The sequence below is a fragment of the Phytophthora parasitica genome (assembly GCF_000247585.1).
Source record: "Phytophthora parasitica INRA-310 unplaced genomic scaffold supercont2.37, whole genome shotgun sequence".
Taxonomy (NCBI): domain Eukaryota; phylum Oomycota; class Peronosporomycetes; order Peronosporales; family Peronosporaceae; genus Phytophthora; species Phytophthora nicotianae.
The window spans coordinates 484,633-502,528 of NW_008649023.1; the positions used below are offsets into that span (position 1 = coordinate 484,633).

Here is a 17,896-nt window from a genome sequence, read left to right on the forward strand (position 1 = left end):
CATCTACTGAACAGGATCTATTAGACGAACCTTGTAGACGTAACCCCAGAGCTTGCCCGTGACGTAGAACGCGTCCTCAGCTTCATCATACGCGATTCCGTTGAGCACGGCGCCAGAAGACACGTCAACACCAGCGTCGGCGACCAATTTGGACAAGTCGAACATGGTGACGATGCCACCCGTCTCGGGGTCAATCTTCAGGATGTAAGGCTGGTACCACACGTTCGCGTAGATGAATCCCTTGGCGTACTCGAGCTCGTTGATATTGGAAATCTTCTGTGCGCCATTGTACATCGACACGTCGATATGCCCGACCTCCTTCATCGTCTTGGGGTTCCAGAACATGATGGTCGATGAACCATCCGAGACCGCGTAGTCTTCACCGTCGAAAGTGATGCCCCAGCCTTCGCCCGTGACGGTGTCGAACTTAAACTCGCGCTTCAACGCGAAGCCATCCTTGCCGTCCTCATCTTCCTTTAGATCGAACACAAGACCAGTTTTGCTCTTCCACGTCAGCATAACCAACTCGTTATTCGGACCGAGCGTCACACCCTCACCGAAGAGCTCCTGGGGCAGATCGTACTGCTTCAGTACCTTTCCAGTTTCGATTTCCACGTGACGCAGAGTCGACTCTCCATTCAAGCCTGTCGATTCGATGAAAAACTTTTCCTGACCGCGGTTCATGACCGTGAAGCCCTGGGTGAACGCCTTGGTATCGTGCGGGTACTTGCCCAGCATTTGGACGGTGGGGCGTGCGGCAGTTCGACGTGTAGCTCTCGCTTCGACTCGCGCTTCTTCGTGGGAGCTCAACGTGCGACTGGGAGAAGGCGCCGGTGTCGGCTCCCGCTGTGTGGTCACCAGCAGCACTCCGATTGCCACAATTAAACAGGCCACAAGCAAGCGCACAAGGAGACGCGGCAGCATCCCGATCTCCTTTTGGCTTGAAGCTTGAGCTGCAGCTTCAGCTTCGGCTCTTTTCGCTTCTGCCGACGCAGTCCACCTGTCACGGCGTCTTGGGCGCCTGGAAACCTGGTTACGGGCCATCGTGGCAGGTTGCAGAGGGGTCAATTGGGGTCAATCTCGATGTGATGCACCATGGGATGGATTGACAGCAACAAGCCGGAGCAGTAGTTGTACCAGTGGTGTACCCTAAATTTGGTACATTTTCTTCATTATCGCCACGTCTTCTGTTTGCTACAGTACCGGGAAGCTGCGCTACTATGGGCGTGCTGTGGAACTTCGTGCTCACGAGTCTGCTGCTCACTAACGCTGTGTGCATCCTGCATGAGAAGCGCTTCCTGCGTCCGCGTACGTTCTACCTTGGTGTGTTATAGCGGATCTTCTCTATTGACTGATGGCTCGACTGCAGACGGCTGGCACAAGGTGGACTCGTCACAAGGCATGACGATCAAGAACCAGGTCGTGGGCTTCCTCATCGCTGTGCAATATCTACGATGTACGTCTAGTAATTGGCTATACTGCGCTCTGTTCTGTTGGTCTTGCTGTTTGTCGTGATGGTATTTAACATTTGTTCTCGCTGTTGTTATCCGCGTCGAATTCGCTACACCGTCTGCTGCAGTCCCGCTCATGATCATCAACACATTGATGATCGTGCTGGAGTTAATCATGGGCTGAAGTATCTTACCAAGTCCAAGCACCAGCAGATAAATCCAACCGCATTTTTTTCGTGTCAATCTTTTGTCGAGTTGAGTTCCTATATACAGCAAATTGCAGATTGCAGATTGCATTGAATTTACAATACACCAGCTACGACTCATAGCTGCTTTTAAGCTATCTCATACGTGTCCTATATAGCTACACATACATCGACGTCCTTGGCGCACGTTGCGCCGGATCATGCTTGACTTGGCTACGTAATGATCTGATCTCACGAAAGATTTCGGGTCGAAACCCGTTTTCCTACAAAATTCAAGAACTCATCGACCCGGGTTCTACTTCATTCCCCCCTTGCGATCCGACTTTAGCTCTTGATTCGCATTGCTCGGGCATCGCCGCTTGGCGCTCCGGTCAATCGCGTATAGTTCGCCTCCAAGTCGGAGCCCAATCGCTGCTGCAAGCCTCGCGTCTCAGCTCCCGTCTGCAGTCTTCCTCGTCGTTTGTTGCCGTCAACATCGTCCGCAATGTTCGAGAAGAACCTGCAGGACCTGGTCAAGGGCATCCGCTCGGCCAAGGGCGACGTAACTGTGTACATCTCGCAGGCTCTGCAGGAGATCAAGGCGGAATTACGCAGTACCGACCCGTTCGTCAAGGCACAGGCCGTGCGTAAGCTCACATACCTGCATATGCTAGGCTACGACATGTGCTGGGCCGCGTTCCATGTCGTAGAAGTCATGAGTTACGAGCGATTCGCACACAAGCGCATCGGCTACAATGCTGCATGCCAGAGCTTCACGCAGTCCACAGACGTGGTGCTTTTGTGCACAAACCTGCTCAAGAAGGAGTTCGGTAGCACTAGCGAGTACGAAGTGGGTCTGGCCATCAACGTACTGGCTAATATCGTGACTACCGACTTGGCGCGAGACCTTCTGGGGGACGTATTGGCCATGATGGGCTCTCCTAAGCCCTACGTCCGCAAGAAAGCCACTCTGGTGCTGTATAAGATGTTCCTCCGCTATCCTCAAGGCCTGCGACTGTCCTTCGACCGACTCAAAGAGAGGATGGAGGAGCCTGACGTCACGGTCGTGTCTTGCGCTGTCAACGTCATCTGCGAACTGGCCAATAAGAAACCCAAGAACTGCTTGGGCTTGGCGCCTCAGTTCTTCCGTCTACTCACCACTTCGTCCAACAACTGGATGCTCATTAAGGTCGTCAAGTTATTGGCCAGTTTAGTGCCCGAAGAGCCTCGTCTTGCGCGTAAGTTGCTGGATCCACTGGCCACAGTCATCCAGAACACGCCAGCCAAGTCTCTGCTGTACGAATGCATCAGTACCGTCACCACGGCGCTGTTGTACACCAAGAAGAGTGATGGATCGCAGCCACGCAACGTTGCAGCAGTCGTGAGACTTTGCAATGATCATCTTCGTCGCTATATTGAAGATCCGGACCAGAATCTGCGTTATTTAGGCCTTGTGGGGCTTGGAAACTTGATGAAATCCCATCCGTACGTGATTACGGAGCATCAGGCGCTCATTGTGGAGTGCTTGGCTGTAGATGACATCACCATTCGAATGCGAGCGCTGGAGTTGCTGTCTGGAATGGTAAATCCGGATAACGCGGCCCCTATTATCCGGGAACTCATGCGTCAGACGCTGAGTGCTGATGGAGCGTACCGTCACGAGCTTATCACGCACATTTTGCACGTTTGTTCGGTCAACAAGTACGCGAACATTCACGACTTTGACTGGTATATTCACGTGCTGGTTCAACTCGCTCGTGTGCCTGGTAATACTGCTGCTACGGTGGATGCGTCGCTGTCGTCATTGGCTCCGTCGTCCGGTAGTATGCTGGGCTCCAGTACTAGCAGTTCGAAAATGAAAGTGAGCGATGACGAGCCTGCAAAGCGTTCGCACGGGGTGGAAGTGGCTCGTCAGCTTGTGGACATTGCAGTTCGAGTCAAGAGTGTGCGTAGTGTGATGGTGGACAACATGATTGAGTTGCTGATGGAGAAGGAGGCGCTCAGTGGACCTGGAGCCGGTACTTTACAGGAAGTTTACTACGCAGCAGCGTGGATTACAGGCGAGTATGTGATGGAGTTCTTGGACGATGTGGACGATGAGGAAGACGAGGAGAGCGAGGATGAAGAAAGAGAGACGGAAGAGGAGAAGCTGCAGCGACTAGAAGATCTCGCTGATGAGATGCTCCAGCCTCGTACGACTACGCTTCCTGGTCACGTTCAGACTGTGTTTATCCAGGCTCTATTGAAGATCTTGACTGCGATGGCTGAGCGTGCAGATGACGCTACGGTGGAGCGTATTGCGACTGTTATCATGGAACGCTTGCCTGCTTTCGTTCAGAGTGAGTATATCGAAGTTCAGGAGCGTGCAGTGTGTCTACAGCAGCTCTTACTTGCGTTGGGTATGGGCCTGGGAGCACTGACTGCTCAAGAACGGACTGAGCGTGCATTTGATGGCAGTGCTTTATTGGATCCGGCAAAGCGTCTGGACGTATTGAACTCGTACTTTGCAGAGCGACTCGCTCCTGTTGGTGTCAAGGCGCAGCGTAAAGTGCCACTGCCTGGTGATCTGGATCTTGACGAGCCTTTGAATAATTCCGAGGCGAAATTCCTCGAATCAGGCGGAGATGTGTCAGCTTTCTCGAGCGAAGATGACCTGGAGGTCTCGTTCGTTAGTCAGGGTCATGCTGGGATTGGTGGAGGCTACAGTGGCATTGGAGATGGCTCTCCTGAGCGGAAGCCTGGACACAAACACAGTCGTCATCGTCGGCATGATTCGTCCTCATCCGAGTCGGAATCGGAGTCTGAATCTGAAAACTCTGCCGAGGAGAAGGAGCGGAAGGAGCGTGAGTATGCGCGTGAACAAGAGCGACTGCGTAAAGACCCCTTCTATCTGTCTGGAGGCTCACAAGCATCAGCTGATGCCAACGCGGTAAGAGGAGGAATTCATCCTTGTTGTAATAGTTTCGATTAATGACTGTGTATTGGTTGCAGGGCTTTGCGGATATGATGGGCGCCTTAGGCTCGAACGGCAAGAAGAAGAAGGCCTCAAAGGTGTGTAGTTTCTCGAATTTAAGTGTGTTTATACGGTCTGTCTGGTGCTTACTCGCTTGCTGTTACAGAAGTCAAAGTCTCGAGATATTCTAGAAGACGAATTGATGCCCGAAGGTGCTCGTTCAAGTGACGAAGACCGTCGACGTTTTCGGAAGAAACGTGGTTCAATGGGTGAAGATGTACGTCGTTTATTGTATCACATTGTTCGATGTTACAAGCTGGTTACTGACTCATCTTTTATCGTGATGTTACAGGAAACTGACCTGGCTGCAGTGGATTTGAGTATCCCACTTGGTGAGAACGAGAAGGTTCCTACAGAGCAATGGTTCCATCGCCAGACACCTGCAAAACCAGTTGAGGATGAGAAGAAGTCGAAGAAAAAGAGCTCCAAACACAAGAAATCATCGCGTGGAGAGCATGTCGACAAGAAGAAGAAAGACGTGTCGTCAAAGAGCTCGAAGTCCAAGAAGTCATCGCGGAAGCAGGATGTGTTGATTGGCGGGCTTAGTGATGAGGAGCAGGAGACTGAAGACCGTCATCAACGGAGCTCGTCCAAGAAGAGCCACAAGAAGAGCAGCTCGAGTAAGAACGATGTCGACAAGAAGAAGAAGAGGAAGGAAAAGGGCTCCAAACGTCAGGAGGCACCGCCAGCAGAGCCACTTTTGCTCTTTTAGACGACCCACCATTGAGTGAGAGCAAGAAATGACAAATACGTGATGAATTTCTTCGAGGATAGAGTGTCTATGGAGTTACGTGGAGTTTACTTCTTGTGCTTAGCCTTCTTGGACTTGTGCTGCTTCTCCTGTTTGTCGGACGAATGCTTCTTCTTGCGCTTTTCAGCTACAGGCGAAGCTTCGACAGTCTCGCTCTTCTTGGCTTTTACTACAGGCACTGCGTCTACGTGGTCCTCCACGAGCGAGAAGCAGCGAGAGAATGGCTTTCCTAACACGAAGCGAGCGCGGTCCGAGGCAAGAGGGAGTGCGTTTACGAGCTGGTCCGTGAGCATACCGTCCTCGCTCTGTAGTAGGTAGTTCTTGTTGTCTACTCCAGCTGTGACCTTGGCCAGCACCTCACCGGGTGCTGCTCCCTTGCTCTCGTCCACTTTAAACGTCACGTTCGCTAGTGCCGACGCGTCCAGCTACAATAAAAAAAATGTCAAATATTTCGATCGGGTTTTGTGGTGTCTGCAACGAGCTACGTACGTTCTTAGGCAGCTTGAAGAACCAGAGTTCCTGGTCGTTGTTGAACACGACCTCGCGGGTCACGGAACCGCTGCCCTTAACGCTCTCGAATCCCGGTGGGATCTCGAACTCGCTGTACAGCAGTAACATTGTCAGTAAATGTGCACAACGTGCAAAATAATTCAGCGGTGAAGTTGGGAACGACGCGGTTAATCACGTACTCGTCGGATTCCTCGTCGGAGCTGGACTCGTCGTTATCCTGGGTTATCTGCGTCGTTGTTTGTCGCTCTTGTTCGTCGCCGGAGGACGAGGCTGAGGAGCTCTCATCATCGTCACGCGACTTGCTCAGATTCAATCGCTTAGCGGGGGCCATCTCTGGTTTCTGTAGATTTTTTCTTGAGAAGACAGGTGTGCGAGCGTCTGGGCTTTCAGGAGGTGTGTATATGAAAGAGTTAGCAAGAGCACGAGGCGGCCTGGAGACAGAGAGAGAGCGACGCAACTGCCTGACACGCTTTGTTGCCAAAATGAATGGAGAACCAACGGTGCACCAAGTCACAGTTTCGAGGGGATCGTCCGTTTTCTGCAATCAAACAAAATTGTGGTCAACTAACTCATTTGATCCAATTTTAATAATAGCATATTTAAATAATAATATTCCAAAACTAAATAATAATATTTTAATGTCTTAATTTCAAATATATTTTAATTTGAATTGCCTGTGTCGCTGACAAATTGTCAGTCCTGCGTCGAATTGCAGCGTTGCTCTCTCAAACGATGCACTCTGTCTGTTGATCATGGTTGGCGATGCAGTCATTTGCGCAATTGTTCGCTTTATTAAGCAGCGAAAAACGTTTATGAGAACTCATGGTTCACGTGCGGCGAATGGATTCGCAAACTCAGTGTTTTCTCACGGTGCAGCTTTAAAGGGCACGAGATACGTGGAAATGTAATTGGACCTTTTTAATGCTGTGCGGATGTGAGTATTTGGACTCGCAAAACAAAAAACAAACTCATCGCGTCACTACATCCCATCCAGTCACGACCAACCCACCAAAGCCATGATGGCCTGCTTTCAATCCAAATCCTTTCACTGCCACTTGCTGCACCCCCTTGCACAGTTCTTTTCACCTCCGATATGGCCCCGACCGCATTAACTCAACTTCTTATCTTTCTTCGGCGCCGTCTTGCCGCTAGAATTTTATTGCTACGTCGATGCCGAAGCGGTCGGACGAACATTCCCGATATTCAATTTCAAGCTGCTACGTCTAGCGATAACCGCGGACTACTGGACAGCTTCCTTGATAACGAGGCGGCAATGAAAAGCTACGCTGAAGAGGTGAATCTCGATCGTATTAGAAGCTTAAGCTCGGAAGATCGTCAAGCGGTTGCAAGGCACCGATCCCATCGATATCTTCCAACTAAGCCAGCACTACCAAATCTTAAGCCACGAGGACCTCGCATTGAGGTCTGGGAATGACACGACCAAAACCATTTGTTTTGAAAAACTCGCTCCATCTTACATTATTATAATTTTTCTGGAAATATTGGTACACTCGTACTGCTCGATTCACAGTTGGGCGCTGCATTCACGGTCGTCGAGATAAGGTGGTTCTGCTTTGGATGGGCTTGCCTTCAATCGGATGCCATAGTTCGCAGCCCAGCCCCATCGTCGCGCCGCTCGCTTGCTCATTGCTTGTCTTCATGCCGTTCTCGTTTCTTCCTCTCGTTGCCACTTCAACAATTTTTGCTTTCCTAAGTTTTGCTACTTACTACTTTTTCTTGCCGACATTCTGTAGCACGAGGTGTCCGCTGGTTGTATGGTTTTGTATCACCAAAGCTTGATGCTCGTCGTGCCAATACAGGACGTACACCCAAGCTCTGGCTAGCTGGATGGGTTATCGTTATTTTCTCTCGTTTTGAAGTCAGATGGAGCGCGAATTTCTCTTCATGGTCACTTGTCGCATTGCTCACTCACTCCGTTGCGTTGAACTAGGTGCCGCCGCACGTCAAAAGGGAGACGACGTGTGGGGCCCTACTTCACCGAGCGGGGCTGGTGCAGCGCTGAGCGCATGTTCCTCTTAGCGTGGAAGCTGTTCTTCTTCTGCAGATGAATCTGCTTGGAGGAGAAGCTCTTGGCCTTGGCAGCCTTAGCCATCATGCTGTAGATCTCGGCGTCCACATCAGAGCTAGAGCGCAGTTCGCGCGTCTTCTGAGTGAGCTTGTGGTGCAGTTCCTGGTGGCTCTCCATCAGGTCCAGCTCGGCCAGGATCTCGTTGATCTCGTCCACCTGCTCCAGCTCCAACATCTCAGTGGCAGTCAGCGGGTAGTACGCGGGGTCGAACAGCTCCTCGTCCGGGATCTCGGCCAAGGGCTCCACGGGATCAGCGATCACGAAGCCTGCCTTGCCTGGCGAGTGCGGGCGCTCCAGATAGTAGTCGTCCGTGATCGCAGGGTACCACGTCATGGACGGATAGAAGGGCGGCGCCAGAGCATCCAGCGTCGACGAAGGCAGAGGTGACGACACCATTTCGGTAATCTCTTTTTGTTGTAGTTGATCTGCTGTGTGCTGCTTGAAGCAAATTGCACTATGGCGCGAATGTGGGCGGTCGCCGCAAAGAGACGACCTACGCCATGTCTTTCCGCGTGACCTTTGAGGAGCGTTCGAAGTGATATTTAGCCAATCATAGAGATTTCTTTTTCTGTTTTGGCCAATTGTAGTGCAATTTGTACGACGGCCCTACACCTAAAGAAGCTTTTCGCCTAGCCGCGAGGACTGAACTTCAAGGTCTCGCATTAGTTATATCTTGGTCGAAATAAAATGCCAGAATGGTCCTTCATCTGTCTTATGAACCTTGGAACAGGAATCAGCATCGTCGATGAGCAAACCTATGCGGCGAGCAGTAAAGCGGTATGATAGGCGAAGACGTGCTCCCGCGGAAAGCGTAGGAAAGTAGCAAGATGACCAGGACAAGCTGCAACGTATTTGCATGCATAGGAATAGCACGCATCATGTGTTGCCGGGTCGAAACTGAAGAATCCACTGCCGAGATTCCGCCCGAAATTCTCGCAACCTGAGCGCGGCGCGCTAATTGCAGACACGAGACAATCCAAGCACGGTGACAAAAGATCTTATCCTCCTCGACACCGCGTAGCGAGATGGCAAGACGATACTTGTATCCTCGCTTGAGTCAGCCCTACAGCTGAATAAATCTTGCAAAAAAAAGGAAAAGCAATTGTTGCAATAGTACAGTGGACGATGCAGTATGTACGTAGGAGTACAGTGGATTGTATGGGATTTTATATTAGAAACATACGGAAACCAAGATAATAGTCAACACTCTACGAGCCATTCGCCAGCGGCTCTGATCATGGTGCGCGTCGCGGTGGTGGGCTGTGCCCACGGGATGCTGGACGACATCTACGCGACCGTCGATTTTGTCAACGAGATGGATCCAGAGAATCCCGTGGAACTGCTGCTTTGCTGCGGCGACTTCGAGTGCATGCGTAACATTCGCGACCTGGAGACGCTGGCCTGTCCGCCAAAGTACCGCGCACTGCACGCTTTCCATCGCTACTACAAACAGGAGAAGACAGCCCCAGTGCTCACGATCTTTGTCGGCGGTAACCATGAGGCTTCAGGGTACCTAAAGGAGCTGCACTATGGCGGATGGGTGGCCCCCAACATGTTTTATCTTGGAGCAGCAGGCGTCGTCAACGTGGCAGGACTGCGTATTGCTGGGTTGTCTGGCATTTACAAGCAGCAACACTACACAGCAGGACGATTCGAATCAATGCCGTTCGACAACAATACTATGCGTAGCGTATACCACGTCAGGGAGCTCGAGGTTTTCCAGCTCTCGCACGTGCAGCAGATAGACAAGACTCCTCTAGGCGTGTTCCTCTCGCACGACTGGCCCCGAGGAATCGAGCAGTACGGTAATATCCCGCAATTGCTGCGTCGCAAGCCGTTCTTTGAGCAGGAGATCAGAACCAACACATTGGGCAGTCCTGCCGGCGAGTTCCTGATGTTCCAGTTGCGCCCGCAGTACTGGTTTGCAGCACACTTGCATGTCAAATTTGCTGCCATCGTGGTGCACCCTAATCAGGCAACTGATGCGTCAAGTGGCGAGTCTACTGAAACAGAAAAACCACAAGCGAATGAACAGGATTCGGCTCCCAACCCCCCACCTCAGCCTGCGACTACCAAGTTTTTAGCGCTTGATAAATGTCTCCCTCGTCGAGAATTCATGCAGATTCTGGACTTGCCTACTTCTACTGCAGCAAATACTCCAGGGAGCCAGAAGAATGATTCAGACGCACCGATGAGCGAAACAAAGCATGATGCCACCCATTCCGATGATGCTGCCAAGACTGAAGCTTCCGCGCAACACGCTAAGCGCTCGCCTCCCAAGATTATGTTCGATCTCGAGTGGCTTGCTATCCTGCGTGCAACGCATCACCTTGCTTCATCCAGTAAGTTTGCACCGCGGGTGCCGCAGGAGGAAATGAAGATTGAGGACAAGGACATTGCATGGGTAAAGCAGCGTCTCCAGGAATTTGTTGTAGGGAAGAAGATAGACAAGGCCGAGGGCGAGTGGATCACAGACTTTGTGAAGACCGCACCAGGCCACGGTGAAGAGGCAGGACCCGTGTTGGTGACGGGTAATCCTCAGACTGATCTCCTTTTGGAGCTGTTGAAGCTTCCGCACGTAGTGACTGCGCCATTTGTTGGTGGTGACGCGACTGCTGCAAATGTTGATGACCCAAACGAGATCGACCTAGATGACGATGACGGTGATGAAAACGACGTCGAAGATACAAAACCAATGGACACCGATGCCGCCACCAGCAATGATACTAATGCTAACCCAGTAGTAGAGTCTACAGCAGCACCTGCAGACCCGTGCGAAATCGATCTAGACCTATAATGTGCAAGCAATTCTGGCATCGTTTGGCTCCCTATTGTCTTGTGGAAAGAAGACAATACTTGCAAATTTCATGTCTGCAATTGCAAGTTGCGATTGCTAGTATCCAAATATTTCAGTTAAAATCTATCACATGTATACAGTATACAATTATACATTTGATCATGAAGAATAATTTTAAATAATAAACTGTATTAAAATATATGTTTAATAAAATTAGATTTGCATAGTATTTAATTTTCTTCTTCTAAGACCAGCAGGTATATATCACGCAGGAAAAAAACACCTGTATACTGTGATAGATCTCAGCAGTGAACGGTAAATGCGTGGGTGTAAGAAGGCGGATTCAAAAGTAGTGAAACGCTACTAGTCACTGCAAATGCGACTGATGGTCGAGCGTTCCGCTACCCTACCCTTTGTTGTATTTTGCCGAAATACAAACTTAGTAAAGGTTAAAGTGCATATTTTGTAACTTAACAAGTTTGATTTTGATGACCCTTGCTAGATTATCGTAAATCGACCCATTATCGAATTATTTGGAATTTCAAATTGTCGGACGTCAAATTTAGGAGAGTTATCGAAGTGAAGGACGTAAATAAAAGAATGCAATTTAAACAAGCCTCATGAAACTTAACAAGGTTGAACTGTATTCTTATAATAACATATAACGTTTTGCTCAGTTATCTTTTGCACGAGATTCGTCATTACCGCTGCAACAAAGCTCGCCGTAATTGCCTTGCCAAAACATTCGCATACAAATGTAACCCTGGAGAAAAGAATAATATTGCTCACTTTGCGCTAACTGACAGCATCTTCGGGGCTTGAAAATGGTGGGGTGAATTGGAGTACGATGGCAGCGGTTGTATCACTCGATAATGTGGTGTAGCGGAATCAGCAAAATCTACGAGATTGCTGGATTCGACTTCCTAACAGTACCTAGACACCGACTAACGGAGAGGGCCCCCCGATGATGTGTGATCTGCTGAGTTTGTTCACCTTGTGTCCCGTGGGTCTTTCTCCTCTGGTAGCTACAGAGAGGTTTAAGTGGGTGAAACTTGAGTGTCTTCGCGAGACGCGGGTATTGGGTGGAGTAACCATGCGATTACGTGCTCGACACCTCAAGGAACGAACCCCCAAGACAAACGACAAATGGTATTTCCGCCTCCTGTGTCTGGGGCTGTAAAACAAATTGGACATAAAATATAAATTGTGTAAATATTCTTAAATATAGTTTTAGATAGTGCATTAAAATATAATTTATTCCCAGCTCAATTACGTTTACAAATTTCACTTAATAATGCAGGATCTGAACGATGGAGAATTCATGAGTCCTCTAATATTGGCAAAACGCGTCAAGTAAACTGCTCTAAAAGATTAAGACTGCAGGAAGTGCCATCAACTATGAAAACCCCGTCGCCAGTGACACAGTTCCCCATATCGTTATCCTGTTGAAATTACAATCGTTGCTACAGTTCCAGTTAATTCTACTGCCCCAGTACGTGGCGGAGTTGCTTGCTCTGTTGGTGTGTGTGAAAGTATCGGTGAATACGGATACAGTATCACCCTTCAGACGGAGTTAATCCTACCGCAAGCGATGTTGTGGACACCTGCAGCAAGTCCACCAAGAAACACAAACTTGGTGATGGCGACGGATAAATGGTTCTGTACACGACGTGGTTTATTCCTAAACGGCTGGATGGGTTGCTGTACAGCCCAGCCCGCCCAAACCACTCAACTTGCCAACGCTGACGGTCGAGTGCAATGGCGCCTGCAAGATGACCTTCAGCGATGCAGTCAACATCTACTGTCTCCAGCGCCATTAATACTGCATTCCGCCTATAGTGGAGAGGGTCAGGAGTGAAAACACAAAGTTGATCTCCACATGCATGATAACGCATTCGAAATGGCTGATGCCTATTTCGCAACAAATCCTCCACCTTGTGCAGGATGTTGATATCTGGAAACAAACCAGTACTGCAATACAAGTTGATTTGGTCCCGTGTGTTGGCTTTTTCAGTAAAAGACTTTGATGGAGATGGAGACGCTCGATCTACAAACGAAACACTTGTAAATCCAAAATTTTCAAACAAATGGTCACGAAAATCCTCTGTATGTGTGATGGGAACTCCAAAGTAGGTTAATGTAGAGTTTGGGCGCAGATTACGCCGATCATCTTGGTCTGTCACAGGTGACATGTCAAAGCGATATTCACCGGTTAGAGAAAAGCGGGGCCGGAATCCCCAATTCATGCACTAAGAGTGCTATGGAGGATTGGAATACCGAGGAATTGTTGGACAAGGTCGTAGTCTGTTACTGTCGGTGAATAATTCCGTAAATTCGTGAATAAAAAAATCAGTGTTTCGAATCAGTACACGGAAATAAGAAATTTTCATTTAATGAAGTTGGCTTATTCAATTTATAACTCAATATTTCTGATAAAATAAAAACTTTAACTGAAAACCAAAAAAAAATGTCGTTTATACAGTGCGCGTCGAAACTATATACGCACACGAAAATTGTCGATTTCTTTGCTAGTACTGGAAACTTTGCATCAAACTAAGGCTAAAGTACGTAATTAACAATGGTAAACCAACCCAGAAAGTTTGAATGGACAAGCAGCAATTTTTCTTTCGCAGTCGAAAATATAACGTTAAGAGGTCGCGTCAAAACTATATGCGCACAATGTAAAATTTTAAATAAGAAAAGATGGAGGAGTTATTTTTGTAAATAGTTGAGTCTACGCGAAAGAGCGCGAAAAATAACCTTTATTGGTTTACACCAGCTGTCTCCTGATCAAGAGCTGATGCCGCGAGGGAAGCTTTTGACCGTGGTAGAGTGTGAGCGCATCAAAGTCTACAAGGAAGAGAAACTAAGCAACCGCGAGATTGCTAGAGTAATAGTATTGAATACTATCGGGGGTCGTTATGACAGAAGGCTGACGAGGAACTGACGAAGATCGGGATGGCATGAACAGGTGATACGAAGGACAGCAGGATGACGAAGGTAAGTAGCAGCGGCCGCAGGACCAACGAGGATAGCGAGGAGAATTGGGACGGTAACGACAGGGAGATGGCGGAGACGGTGACGGTGACGAAGATCAAGTGGATATTGTACCAACCTGGGTACATTCAAGGAGCGCAGACTCTGCGTGGCAGCATAGCAGACAACAGAGACCGAAGGAGAGGCGACGATGGACTGGATTGAGCGGCTCGCATTCACCGCAGAACGTCGTATGCGGGGAAGATCGCAGAGGCCGAAAGGCCGCAACCCAGATGCGTTTGAAGTAGGAGATCAGTCTTAGATTTGCTGCGAAGCAGAGAGAAGACACTACGAGGTTTAACCTCCCGAAGAGAGAAGAGATTGAGAAGAGAACGTATTGCGTTGTCTACTCGCCTGCATTCTGAAGAGAGAAGAGCAGCGAAGAAGAGGAGAAGCAGTACATAGTGACCGGACGAGTTCTAGTGTGTGGAAGAAAACGGGTATCATCAGCCCCGTAGGGTCGAAGAGGAGTATCTGCAGCCTACCCTCCAGGTGCTGGACAGTCTTTTGAGGTATCGGAGCCCTCGCGGTAGTTTAGCCCGCGACGCAGCCCTGGACGACCTGTAAGATCACTAGAGCCTTGTCAACATCAACCGACCGCACGAGTAGTGAACTGAAGTGCTGTGTTTATTCGGTGTTACTGTGTCTGTTAGAGCACTCACAGAACTTGTTCACCGGTCACTGTCTGCCGGACACAGACAAGGCTGGCGCGGCACGAGGTGTCCTAAACGGGAGCTACTGTTATTGCCTATTCTTACTCTAGCTAGACGCATTAAACGCGCTGAGGGGGCTATAAGGAACTTCCTCAAGAAGTCAACAGGCTCTCAGGAGTCCAAGAAAGTTGGCAGACGATCGATTATTAACACGAGAGACGCCAGACAGATTTTTCGACTCGCTGTAACTCGAAGCCTATTTGCAAAGAAGATTGCAGAACGGTTACCAAGTCGTCCTAGTGCACCTACGGTTCTACGAGTGCTACGCAAGTGTCGCTATGCCAAGTACTCAAAGATAAAACCTGTGCTAGCTCTGAAGCCACACCACAAGGTGACCAGAGTAAAATTTGCTACTAAATTTGCAGATTCTAGTAAATATTGGAGTCGCGTAGTGTTTACTGACGAAAAGAAATTCAATTTAGACCGCCCTGATGGGTACCGTTGCTACTGGCGCGACACCAGAGTGGCGCCTAAGTTGATGTCCAAGCATCTGAACGGCGGGGGAAGCGTCATAATTTGGACGGGTGTGCCAATGTACGGCAACACTGAGGTAGTTTTACTGGAGGGAAGACTAAATGCTGCTAAGTTCACGGAAACACTGCGCGGAAAGTTGTTACCTTACCTGAACAAACTTCGCCTCAAAAATGGGCAAATCAGAGCCCATTTTCCAATAGGATAATGCATCTATCCACGCCGCAAGACACACGATGGGCTTTCTAAAGACGAACAACGTTACAACAATGGCGTGGCCCGCCAAGAGCCCCGGTTTCAACATCATCGAGAACGTATGGGGAGTCGGGTGTACGCAAATGGGCGTCAGTTTGAAAGTCGTGCCGAATTAAAGGCTTGCATCAAGGCTGAGTGGGCTGGTATTGAGCCCGGTTACATCACGAAGCTAATGAAGAGTATGTCAAAGCGTTTGCACCCGGCAATGGCTCTAAAAGGCGCTACAACTCACTATTAGCAGATAATTGTGCTATGCGCATATAGTTTTGGCGCGACCTGTGACGGGAGTCCGTCACACGGTCGCCGTGGTGCACGGCGACCAATTAGATTAGCTTATATTTTGTTGGCTCACAATGCCCAGGCCGGGCGCCACACAGATTGAATAGAGCAGAGTTATATTTCCCCACAAGCACGCACCGCCCCGTTACATCAGGTAGCACTTCGTAGTCCGCCCACACGACCATGAACGTGAATGACGCTCCCAATTTTAACGAAGGGGCCGGTGCTGCCCTTGAGCACGCCAGCTTCCCCCACTTATCCGTGTTTGAGTGGGAAGCGCTTCACCGCCTCGCCGCGGTGTCCGGAGAAGGAGTCATCAAGACATTGCTGACTGACGGTACGGAGACTGACCAACACCTGGCTGCTCATGAGTTCATGGCGCGTGAGCTCGCTGACCTGCGTCGGCGTGCGACGACTCCCACGCCGACCACGAACAAGACCGACATCGTGAAACTCGATGTCTCCAGCTACAGTGGCGACGGTGACGCTCGCCTCCAGTTGAATCGCTGGTTCTGTGAGATCGACACCGCGATCGAAGCTCGGCAGTTGTCTACCGAGTTTGCTCGTACCCGGTTCCTCTTGTCCAAGTTGACGGGGAAGGCCAAGGAATGGGCGGTCGGAAAGCTGGTCGCCGACGCCTCCTGCTTCTCGACGATGGAGTCACTAAAGGGTGGACTCCGCCTGGCCTTTGAGCCCCCTCAGGACGAGCGTGTCCAACGCTCGGCTTTCCTGTCTCTCAAGCAGGGACGGATGTCCATGCTTGAGTACATTCAGCGGGCACGACACCTGGTGTCGTGCATCACGACGAACCCGGTGGACATGGCGACCCAAGTCCATGTCTTCATCTCTGGTATGAACGCAGGCTACCAGCGTTTCTATCTGACCAGGAAGCCACCAGGATCACTCGAAGAAGCCTTCAAGACAGCACTACGTGAAGATTACAGCGTGTCCGCTTCCGAGGCGTTCTCCCTCGCTACCCCTTCCGTCACGGAGCCTGAGCCCATGGAGCTTGACGCCATTCAGGATTACCACGGGCGCCGGCGCTCCAGTCCGGCGCCAACGTCGTCTGCCCGACCACCTCTGGCGGGCCCTAGTTGAAGCACTCGCCACATGCGATGCTTCCGCTGTCGCAAGCTTGGACATCGCGCGGCTGTGTGCCGCGCTCCCGCTCCGGTCTTGGCGCACGTCGTCGCCGAAGACGCTGATGCTATCGTCGCCGAGTCAAAAAACGGCGACAACCAGTAGGCGCGGCCCTACTGGTTGTGGAAGGAGCGATGGCTCTCTGGTGGCAGAGCCTCCTCCTAGCCCTTCCGTGCTTCGTGCACACCTTTTTGTCACCATCTCCAGCAGCGACTCGAGACTGATTGTCCTTAACGTCCACGTTGATGGCGCGAAGCGACCGCTTCGCGCGCTGCTGGATTCGACGAACAATTTTGTTTGCGCCGACAGTTTGTCGGTGTTACCGGCGGGTCTGAGCTTTCGCGAGGGTCCGGGCGAGATGATCGTGAAATACGCGGGTGGCAAGCCGCGGCGGATGCCGCAGCGCTCTACGACCTTCATGTACGAGTTTGACGGATTCCGAAGCTCCGAAGTGTTCCTGGTGATCGAGCTGAGTGGCTCGTTTGACTTCATCTTCGGCATCCCATGGCTCGCTCGGCACCAGCCTGAGATTAACTGGCTGACCGGCACAGTCCACCCACGTGACATCGACGTGAATGCAGTACTGGAGTTCTTGCGCGGAACGCCGGACCGATGGCCGCATGTTGCAGTCATGGACTCCGACTCCATGACCCATGCCGCACCTGACGTAGGCGATGGCCCTTCGTGTGCGGCGTGCGAGCACGCATCTTGCGCCGGTCATGAGTAGGTGACTCAAGACGCGTCTGACGTGGTCGATCATGGGTTCCCACGTCCCGATGAGCAGCGGCTCTCGGCAGCAGACACCACCGTGGTTGAACAGAGGTTCCCACGCACGGACGAGCAGCGGCTCTCCGTTGAAGACGAACAAGAAGACGTGGCTGAGCGTGGTCTCCCACGTGCGGTCGAGCAGGGGCTCCCGCATGTGGTCGAGCAGGGGCTCCCGCATGTGGTCGAGCAGGGGCTCCCTGATGAAGTTGACGCCGATGTCGTGTCCCGGCGTCTGAGTACCGCAGACTTGGTCGAGCGTGATCTCCCACTGCCTGCTACGGAGGAGTTTGCCCGACCAGTCCGTCGCCGTGGTCGCCGCCAGCCTCGGCGACCCCGTGCTCCACCGTACGAGTCAGACGCGTCTGACTCCGAGGTCATCGCCGTTCTGGTGGGGGGTGACGCGGCGACGAACCCGCGTAGGTGCGACGTTGAGGTCGC

The 17,896-nt window shown here is 50.8% G+C and overlaps 8 protein-coding genes across 8 annotated transcripts; 4 read left to right on the top strand and 4 right to left on the bottom strand.

Moving 5' to 3' along the window:
- Positions 1-3: 3 nt before the first annotated feature.
- On the bottom strand, positions 4-1,044 carry PPTG_13958 (hypothetical protein; the record flags this gene model as incomplete). Its single annotated transcript, XM_008910439.1, has 1 exon — positions 4-1,044. The coding sequence occupies one exon, from the start codon at positions 1,042-1,044 to the stop codon at positions 4-6; it is 1,041 nt and encodes a 346-aa protein (XP_008908687.1).
- PPTG_13959 (hypothetical protein) lies at positions 773-1,801 on the top strand. The gene is made up of 3 exons (XM_008910440.1): positions 773-1,308; positions 1,370-1,456; positions 1,580-1,801. The coding sequence occupies exons 1-3, from the start codon at positions 1,221-1,223 to the stop codon at positions 1,633-1,635; spliced, it is 231 nt and encodes a 76-aa protein (XP_008908688.1). The 5' UTR covers positions 773-1,220; the 3' UTR covers positions 1,636-1,801.
- Positions 1,802-1,938: 137 nt separating this feature from the next.
- PPTG_13960 (hypothetical protein) lies at positions 1,939-6,093 on the top strand. Its single transcript, XM_008910441.1, has 4 exons — positions 1,939-4,565; positions 4,628-4,687; positions 4,756-4,866; positions 4,942-6,093. The coding sequence occupies exons 1-4, from the start codon at positions 2,142-2,144 to the stop codon at positions 5,359-5,361; spliced, it is 3,015 nt and encodes a 1,004-aa protein (XP_008908689.1). The 5' UTR covers positions 1,939-2,141; the 3' UTR covers positions 5,362-6,093.
- PPTG_13961 (hypothetical protein) lies at positions 5,373-6,446 on the bottom strand. Its single transcript, XM_008910442.1, has 3 exons — positions 6,090-6,446; positions 5,890-6,001; positions 5,373-5,825 (listed from the first exon to the last, which is right to left on the bottom strand). The coding sequence occupies exons 1-3, from the start codon at positions 6,239-6,241 to the stop codon at positions 5,448-5,450; spliced, it is 642 nt and encodes a 213-aa protein (XP_008908690.1). The 5' UTR covers positions 6,242-6,446; the 3' UTR covers positions 5,373-5,447.
- A 989-nt stretch (positions 6,447-7,435) lies between these two features.
- PPTG_23413 (hypothetical protein) lies at positions 7,436-7,558 on the bottom strand (the record flags this gene model as incomplete). The annotated part of the gene is made up of 1 exon (XM_008910443.1): positions 7,436-7,558. One exon carries the CDS (start codon positions 7,556-7,558, stop codon positions 7,436-7,438), a length of 123 nt encoding a protein of 40 aa, XP_008908691.1.
- Positions 7,559-7,900: 342 nt separating this feature from the next.
- Positions 7,901-8,395, bottom strand: PPTG_13962 (hypothetical protein; the record flags this gene model as incomplete). Its single annotated transcript, XM_008910444.1, has 1 exon — positions 7,901-8,395. The coding sequence occupies one exon, from the start codon at positions 8,393-8,395 to the stop codon at positions 7,901-7,903; it is 495 nt and encodes a 164-aa protein (XP_008908692.1).
- Positions 8,396-8,672: 277 nt separating this feature from the next.
- PPTG_13963 (hypothetical protein) lies at positions 8,673-10,985 on the top strand. The gene has a single exon (XM_008910445.1). The coding sequence runs from the start codon at positions 9,132-9,134 to the stop codon at positions 10,794-10,796; it is 1,665 nt and encodes a 554-aa protein (XP_008908693.1). The 5' UTR covers positions 8,673-9,131; the 3' UTR covers positions 10,797-10,985.
- Positions 10,986-13,787: 2,802 nt separating this feature from the next.
- PPTG_23414 (hypothetical protein) lies at positions 13,788-13,997 on the top strand (the record flags this gene model as incomplete). Its single annotated transcript, XM_008910446.1, has 1 exon — positions 13,788-13,997. One exon carries the CDS (start codon positions 13,788-13,790, stop codon positions 13,995-13,997), a length of 210 nt encoding a protein of 69 aa, XP_008908694.1.
- Positions 13,998-17,896: the final 3,899 nt, after the last annotated feature.